The 8,940-nt window shown below is 50.2% G+C and overlaps 1 protein-coding gene across 1 annotated transcript in view; it reads left to right on the forward strand.

Moving 5' to 3' along the window:
- The window catches only part of DRC3 (dynein regulatory complex subunit 3), a 33,553-nt gene that overhangs the window by 20,809 nt on the left and 3,804 nt on the right, over positions 1 to 8,940 (forward strand). The window contains exons 8-10 of the mRNA XM_012806056.2: positions 1,691 to 1,822; positions 3,485 to 3,555; positions 5,290 to 5,413. Coding sequence (XP_012661510.1) covers positions 1,691 to 1,822; positions 3,485 to 3,555; positions 5,290 to 5,413 — 327 coding nt within the window. The remainder of the gene's footprint in view (positions 1 to 1,690; positions 1,823 to 3,484; positions 3,556 to 5,289; positions 5,414 to 8,940) is intronic.

Below are 8,940 nucleotides of genomic sequence, written 5' to 3' on the forward strand. Positions count from 1 at the left end.
TTTTTTTTTTTTTTGAGACAGGGTCTTACTATATCACCCAAGGCAGTCTGCCTCACCCTCCCAAGTAGTGCATGCCACCACACCCAGCTTCAGTTTTCTTATGTAGTAGAGTTTATCAATCTTTTCCTCTTGTTGTACTTGGGAAAGACTTCTCCACTCTGAGATTATTTATTAAAAATACCCATGTTTTCTTGTAGCACGTTTATGGTTTTATTTTTTACATCTGAATCTTCACTCCATCAGGAATTTATTTTTACTTATGGCTTGAGGTAAGGGTGAGCCTGGTTTTTCTACAGATCAGGTAGTCATTATTATAAATATCACTTCCCCCACTGAATCATACCATTACTCCATCCTCCTTTATGATAAACACCCAGTGTCAACATGAACAAGTTGATGTTGCACTGGTGTGGTTTGTGATCCCTAGCCTTTCGCTAGTGAACAGTCGGTACTCAGTGCTGTGCTTAGACTCCAGGCTGCTCTCCAGCCAGTAAGTGCCTCTCACTCCACATGGCTCCACATCTGTTTACCATGGGCTGCCACTTGCTCTGTATGGGTTCAACTGACTTCCTCAAAGGCTGGAACTGTCTTTCCTTTCCAGTGTCTCTCCCAACCTGTGCTGTTTTAAGCCTTTTGTAGAAAGTTCCGTTAATCTAGTCTCCACTATGTGCCAGGCACATCCTGTACCTAGCCTCTAAGCCTCAGGACTTGGTGAGGGTACAGATTCTTCTCCCCACTTACAGTGATAAAACCAAAGCCTAGAGAATACTGTCCTCTCTCCAGGTCACACTGCTATTGAGTGACCCAGACAGGATTCAAATCCAGGTCCACCTGACTCTGAAGTTGTAGGGCAAGTGAAATTTCTCCTTTACCCTATTAGGGCCTCCAAGTAAGACCAGGAATTGAACGGACGTAAGATAGACTAACAGGAGAAAAACATACAAACTTTGCTTAGTAATATTTTTACTAATTTTTATTATATATGTGGGAGCACTCACAAGAAAAGTGAAGACCCAAGGAAACAGGTAGGGCCAAAGGCTTATATACTAGGTTGGACAAAGAGTAGTAAGTTGTAAAAACAGGAAAAACCAAAGGGGCTGGGCTAGAGCAATTACTTGTGGGGTAGTGACTAGGAACACAAGGGTTAGTTGAACAAATTTCTCTCGGTGCTGACTCCCCATCTCTGGTAATAAGAATCTCTCCCTTCTTCCTAGCACAGGAAGGGCACCTTCTACATGGCAGTTTCATCTTCTGCGCTCAGGAAGAAAAGGGGGGTCAGAGTGGCCTCTTTGCATCTGCTGTTAAAAACTGCTGTTAAGTGTCTTTAACTCAAAATAATCAACATTCCACAGCAGCATATGTTGGGACTCCTTCCACCCTGCCCAGTAGCCTCTAATAAAAACTGGAGCTAACAGGGAGGGACTGAGTACTTACGAATGCTCTAAGAGCTGCATATGTCCTCTTATCTGTGTCGAAGTATGGGCCGTTACCATTCCCACTTTACAGACAAGGAGACATAGGCAAGGAGAGGATAGGTGGCGTCTACAAACTCAGAGAGCTGGCAGAGGGCAAAACTGAGACCCACTCCAGAGTCCAAGTTCTTACCCATATAACTTAATTGCCTTCTGCCATCAACTATCAATAACTACACTTAGTAGGTGATTCCTAAGGCACAGACTTTTGTTTCCAGAGTTTAAGTACCATTCGAGAAGAGTCTGAGGTGCCCAGCATCGAGAAGAAGATCATGGAGTGCAGCGAGGACATCACGGAGCTGTTCAACGTGCTCATGACGCTGGAGATGCAGCTGGTGGAGCAGCTGGAGGTGAGGTGGGGCCTGGGGCAGCTGGAGGCCAGGCAGGGCCTGGGACGTGGGTGCAAACAGCAGCAAGCGGGGCCTTCATGGTGCTCCTCTGTTGGAAAGGTGCTGAGCCTTGCAGAATGTCAGGCTGAAGCTTTCTTGCTCATCAGCCCTCGCTGTTTTTAATACATTTTAGATCATTCAGAAATGGTCCTTGTGGAGAATGAGAGGTAAGCTCATCACTCTGGAATGTTTGCCCCACCCAGGAAGAGAAAGCCTCAGCAAAGAAGTTTTTGATTAGGCCCAAGGAACTGTTTGGGTCTTTGGAAAAAAAAGTGGACTCTCTCTCGGGGACCAAACAAAGGCTCCCCCGCATTTCAGCCTGTAGTTGCCACCTCCTAGGCGATGCAAGGAGCCTGCAGCTGAGCACTAAGTGGTGGGAATGAAAAGTGCTGCTGTAGCAGATTCATTAGGGACCAGAGTGACTGTGTGTCCACAGGCTCAGACACTGGGATTCTGAAGTGGTGTGATGAATTGAAGCTCATCGGCTGCCGCTGTGGCTGGGCCAAGAGATAGCAACTAATCAATTCCTCACACGTCAAGTGACACCTCAGACATGAGATAGATTTCCCTGTCACATCACATGGCAGATACTGTCCCCGTGGGGAATGTGCAAGTGCTGCAGAAGCAGCGGCACCAGGGGAGAGCACGGCAGCAGGAGATTGCTTCTCAGCATCCAAACATTTCCTGGAACCCACCCCATGCACTGTCCTACTTGTATCACCTGCACCCAAATGCTGCAAGGGCAGTCATGCTTTTCAATTGCTCAATTTTTTTTTCACCATAACAGCACTTACATACATTTGAAATCTGCACTGCATGCTCAGCCTGCAGACAGCCCTCAGGCTCCTGAAGATCCTCTGCACAGCATTCCCCCCCCCACCAGCCTTGCAGCCCCTGGGTCCACAACAGATGGAGGGGGGACGCTCCCAGAGTAGCAGGCCTCACAATCACATCTTCCATTGTTCCCCAATCAACACTCAGTCCCATTTAGGCCTTAGGTGCCTTGCTAAACAGCAGGAAACAGCAACTAATGGTGAGAGGCCTAGGGTAACAGCCCGGCTCTTATGAAGGCCTTCTGTCTGCCAGGAGCCTGGCAAAGCATTTTTTATGAATTAACTTATCTAACCCCACCATCACTCTGTGAAATAGGTACTATGTAGGAAACCCATTGCACAAATGAAGAGCTTGAGGTCCAGGGAGGTAAGCTTTCCCACAGTTACACACAGTGGTGGAGCTGGGATACCAGCTAATCTGGTTCTTGACAAGTCACTCCACTATTACCCTGGGAGGGATGGATGAATGCCACTGAGAAGCCCAAAGGAAGAAGGTTGGCTGGGTGTGTGCTGGTGAGGGGAAGTGAGGGAGTAAGACCAGGACAAATGTTCCTGGAAGAGGGGCCAGCATAGGCAAAGTCCGGTGAATACCTTAAACATTCAGGCAGCAAGTGAGTAAATATGCTTGGACAGCAACAGAGCTCTGGAGAGAGAGTTCTCAACCATCTTCCCAGGGAGGTCAAGGTGGATGAAGGTCTGTGACTAGAGGAGCCTGCTAAGTTCTAAGGAGTGACTTTTGCTCTGGAGCTGGGAGACTAAACATGCATATTAACTGTGTTATTATTTCCAGGAGGCCATAAACTTGTTTGAAAGGAACATTACAGACTTGGTAGGACTCTTTGTGGAGAATGTCCAAGGTCTATATCCTTTCTCTAATGACTTCCCCATGGGGAGGCGCCACAAGGCCCCTAGGTGTGTCCTGCTCTCTAAAGGAGCCAGGGGAGAGGCAACTATATTTTGTTAAAAGCAGAGAAGAGCAAAGCTTCTTTAAAAACTAAGCAGAATACAAATAAATGGGGTCCCCTACTGGGTGGCCACCTGCAAAGATCCCCCCCATGGCATTAGTAGCCTAAATACATTGGCAAAGATAGTAAAAAGTAGGCACTCTAGGGCAGTGCCTGTGGCTCAAAGGAGTAAGGCGCTGGCCCCATATGCCAAAGGTGGTGGGTTCAAACCTAGCCCCAGCCAAAAACTGCAAAAAAGAAAAAAAAGTAGGCATGCTATAATTGTACTTTTTTTTTAAACCAGAAATAACTCTGCCCTGTTTGACTTACAAAAAGATGATATTTAAATTTATCCTAGGATCCAATTTAGTGGAAATCCCCACTTTTGAAATTAGGAAACTGTAAAACCTCCAGTTTTTCGTCAAGAAAAAAGCTCACCTTCAAAGGATGCAGATTTGGCAACCTCTTAGCATGTTCAAAAAGAATGTCCCATGGAGTCCGGGGGGTTTCCCTTCCCTCAGAACAGTGATGGTCTTGTTATGATGATCTGGATGCCCAGAGGAACTGCTGTGTGGGTAGCCCCACTGTATGCAGTGGAGTTCTGGCTTGTTCTTACATGGGTGAAATTCATGGGGGAGAGGATGCCCCAGAATGACCACCTGCCCCCGTGCTGCAGACATATGCACTCTGGGGATGAGGCAATGTCCATATGCAGATGCTGACAATTATTCACAATGAGCTGGTCAGGTTAAATGTTAGGGTTTGGAGCCAACATTTGGAGCATAACCAACCCTTCTGCCACCTGAACTCAGAGCCCTGTCACATGGGGGGCAAATTCCTGTGCCCCACCCTAGAAGCACCCGCCTGGTCCTGCTTTCCTGGGGCTCAAAGTCCAGCAGGGAAACAAATTATGGAGGTAACAAGTGGTACTGAAGGCACAGGTTGAACAACAGTTAACCCCCGAGGGGTGGGCTGAGGTGTCAGAAGCCTTCCTCAGGGAAGATCCACTAAGTGAGGAACTGAGGTATGGTCCTGTGTGGTCACCAGGCCTGGGCAATTGTGAGCCCTCAGTGAGAGGAACTTACCATGTCAAGTGTGGGGAAGGCATTCCAGGTAGAGGAGGCAGCCTGTGCAAAGGCCCCGAAGACTGGCCACAGAAGTCCAGTTCCAGGAGGAGGCCTTTAGGCCAAGTTAGGGAGGGTGAGGCATCCCACAGCTTTACGCAAGGGGGTGATGGGCTCCCACTACATCTCCAAGCTTGTGGCAACTGCTGTGGGGAGCAAGGGTGAGAGTGCTGAGGGCAGCAGGCAGCCCACTGCAGTGTCCAGTAGGGGAGGCCGCAGGATGGAGAGAAGTGGATGATAAAGGAGCACTGAGGTGAGCCAGGCAGCAAAGGTCCATGATGACTGGGTGTAGAGGCGGGCATGGCGAACCTGGATGCCTCTGGGCTTTAGCGCATGTGTGTGGACAGCTATGACAGTGATGATGCCACCGGGCACCTCAGAGTTCACCGTCAGCCCTTAAAGTCTGTTCTCATGTAGCTGAAACAGCCCGGGCCCTCAGACTGCTTGTCAGACAGAGGCCTTAGCCCACCGGCTGGGGACGCACTGGCCTGCTCCACCCCGGGCCTTTGCTTAACTTGTGGCTGCACGATAGCTCAGTGCCGAGACCTAGAGAACCACCACCATGAAAAGCTCCTGGAGATCTCTATCAACACTCTGGAGAAGATTGTCAAGGGGGAGCTAGACGAGGAACTTCCTGACGACGTGCGCGCGGTGAGCGGGGCAGGCAGGGTGTGGTGGGCGGTGCTGGGTTGGGCCAGGTAGGGCTGGCGGTGCTGGGTGGTTTGGGCAAGGCAGACAGGCAGGCGCAGCCAGCACGACCTGGTGGGACACAAGGCTCGCACGTCCCTGACAGTCGTGTCCAGGCCCACTGTGTAGCTTCCTAAATAACTGAAAACCACCTGGAGCTTCAGTTTCCTCATCTGCAAAAGGGGACGGTAACCAGCTTTGCAGAGTTGTTGTCACATGAAATAGGCTAACACTTGGCCTGGCACTTAATGGGGCCCAACCTAAGAGGAGCTCATGGTAATTAGATGGTTTCAACTTTCCAACAGGTTGGTTTCCAAACGTTTAATTCTGTGAGGACTTCTGGCACTTTCTAAGAAAGACAGTTCCAAATAGGTCTGAGATACCCTCCAGGTCTTTTTAGCTTTGGAGTCTCTATGGGGCACTGTTTCTGATCCAGCATGGCCACCCCAGTTTCCACCAGCATATCCAGTGATGAATGGTTGCAAAGCCAGTGGGTTTGCAAGTGCTAGCCTGGGGCACCTGGCACTGTCCCTCAGGTCAGCACACTAGACGGCTGTCCAGGTCTTCTGCGGTGGGTCCAGCAGCAGCATGTGCATGTTGCCAGGAAGGAGTGCAGGTGCAAAGGGCCCAGTCTGGACACTCCCACCAGGGCTGGGTTTACGCAGCGTTCCTCCCACTGCCACTTTCTCAGCTCCTCTCCAGCCCCTGCTAGCACCAAGGCCAGCCACTGCAGTCTTTCTCCTGGACTACCCACCTCTCCACCTCTATGCTGTTCTCATACAGGCTGTCCTCCACCTGGCAGCCAGAGAGATTCTTGGAAACCCAAACCACACAATTTCACGTTCATACAACACCCTCTAATGGCTTCTCACGACTCAAGTAATCTCTTCCCTGCCCAGCTCTGCCGGCTCCTGATGCTCAGCACCAGCCTCTGAGTGTTCCCTGGGGTCCAGCTTGCTCCATCTGGCACATGTGCTCTTCCCTCAGGTCCCCATGTGCTTCACTTGTCCTTGTCATTCAGATCTCAGCTCAAATATCAGTAGCTCCTGGGAGAGGCCTTCCCTTATCACCTTCCTGAAAAACCATTGTCTATCACATACCCCATTTATCAGGTTAGAGTCTCATCACATCTCAAAGTATCTGGCTTATGTTGATTTGCTCGTGTGACTATTCACACTACATATAAGCTCATGAGGGAGACAGGAATGGCCCCCACCATGTACCTCCCTAGTGCCAGCAATAGTATACAGGGTACAGTAGGGACACCAGGAGTTGTCTGTGGATGGAGTGTGAGAGTGTGCATCCACAAAGCCACTACTCGGTTAGCTACTTGGCTGTGTCCTGCAGACACAGAGGACCAGCCATCCCTGACTCCCCCAGCCTCTGTCCTGGGGCCAAGACAGACACCCAACATAGCAGCATGGTGGCAGGGCCACTATGATGCAGCCTTTCCTCCCTGAGCTGGGGCTAACTGCCATTGACTAGATACAGGAAAATGCCACCTTTCCCAAGCTGAGAAAGGCTCCTCTGTGAAAGAGTCCACTCAGGAATTTCCCAGACAGATCATCTTGGTGGGTAGAGTTCCCTCATGACATAGCACCCAGGCCTGTGACACCCAGTGGACATAGGCCTGAAACATGCTGACTCCCTAATGACTGGGACACAGAAAAGGATGGGTCCCTGAGGCCCCAGCAGAAAAGTAGGCTGGGATGGAGCTTTCAGTGGCCAGGCCACTCTCCTGCCTGGCTGACTCTGCCTGGTGCCATCTAACACCCATTCCTGAGACTCCGGGAACACTCAGCACCTGCTGAACAGGCTGGCTGGTGATGAGAGTTCCTCTCACTGAGGGCTCACCATTGCCCAGGCTTGGTGACCACATATGATCTCATTTACATCACCAAGAGACCCTACAAAGATGACAACACTGGGTAAGACTGGGGCTAGATGTCTAGTAAGACTAAAGAAGTCAGGTAAGCTGCCCGTGATGCCAAAGCTTGCAAGCCTCACAGTCTGGATCAGACTCTACTGACAGATGCCGAGCCTGGGCCGCTGCTGCAGAGCCCACGTTGCTCCTCACTGTAGACTGATGGGGTGAGCATTCTGGGTATGCTCTCAGCCCCAAGCACTAGGCCATGGGGCTCTGCCTCTGAGCTAATAGGCTGGACTCGCTGGAAGGATTGGTGTTGCCATTCCTCTTTAAGGCCTCACAGGGGACAGCCAGAAAAGCCCACTAAAGCCCCTTCCCTCTGTAAGCCCACTGGAGCCACTATCCCTTTGGAAGTGTCCATGATTGCGCGCAATTGCAGCAAGATCACTAGGACCTTATACTCTTGCCTATCTCTTTACATTTAAGAAAAAAAAGGTGGGGGGAGGTCTATTGTTCTCAGGAGAAAATATGGTCTTACCTTTAGAAGTAATACTAACAAATAGCTGAGCTGACATTGACTAGGCCCACCTGAGGCCCCTCTGAGAAGCACAGGATATAAATTTGCTCTTTTAATCTTCACATAAATGTGAAGGATGTACTGTTATGCTTCCCTTTTACAGATGAGAAAACTGAGGCACAGAGATTAATCTGCCCAAGGTAATCTGCCCAAGGTAAACTGCCACAGTTTATAAATGGTAGGGTTGTGATTTGAATGCAGCCAGTTTGACTCAAAGCCCTTGACGAAAGGTCTACTGAGCCTTTAGCAAGATGAGGGTGTTCAGAGGAGGGGCATGTTAATCAGTTCATGCCATACTTAGGGCAAATCTGTCCCATGTCTACATTTTCAAGTCCTTTCAGCTTTGAGAGGAAATTCAGAATGCACATGCTGAGAAAGCCAATGGGCAGTGAGGGAGGAGGGCCTCTGAGTGGTGGTGGCAGCCACAGCCGCCTGTTTAGAAGGTGACAGTGAGGTCACACATGCTGCCTGGAGGGGTGTCTAGCTGTGAGGGCACAGCAAGTGCTCTGGCCTAGACCATCAGGAGGACTTGCGAGTCCTGAGTCTGCTCCAGTGCCAGTGGCCTGACCTAGCCCCCAGTCTATGGGCAGCTGTGATGAGATTCCAGCCAGCACCAGGGACTCCCCTTGGCACAGGCGGAGTTGTTCTCTAGCCAGCACCAGGGGCTCCCCTTGGCACGGGCAGAGTTGTGGCAGAGGGCACACAGATACTCCGTGGTCCTAGGGAGGGACTTTCTCAAAAGTCACTTTGAAAGAAATGTATCTTCACAGCTTTGAGGACCTAAGAACAGGGTGTGATAACTCAGGGAGCCAGGAGGGAGCAGCTACTGCTTCTCATATGCTATATGCAGCCCCTGCCTCTACCCTGGTGCTTTCAACCTGCAAAAACTGGAGGGAGATCCAGAATGTTCTACCTATAAATTCTATTTACTTTTTTTTTGAGACAGAGCCTCAAGCTATCCCCCTGGGTAGAGTGCCATGGCCTCACAGCTCACAGCAACCTCCAAGTCCTGGGCTCAAGCGAGTCTCTTGCCTCAGCCTCCCAAGT

This window comes from Otolemur garnettii, unplaced genomic scaffold, assembly GCF_000181295.1.
Source record: "Otolemur garnettii isolate 467f Iridium unplaced genomic scaffold, OtoGar3 scaffold00046, whole genome shotgun sequence".
Lineage (NCBI taxonomy): Eukaryota > Metazoa > Chordata > Mammalia > Primates > Galagidae > Otolemur > Otolemur garnettii.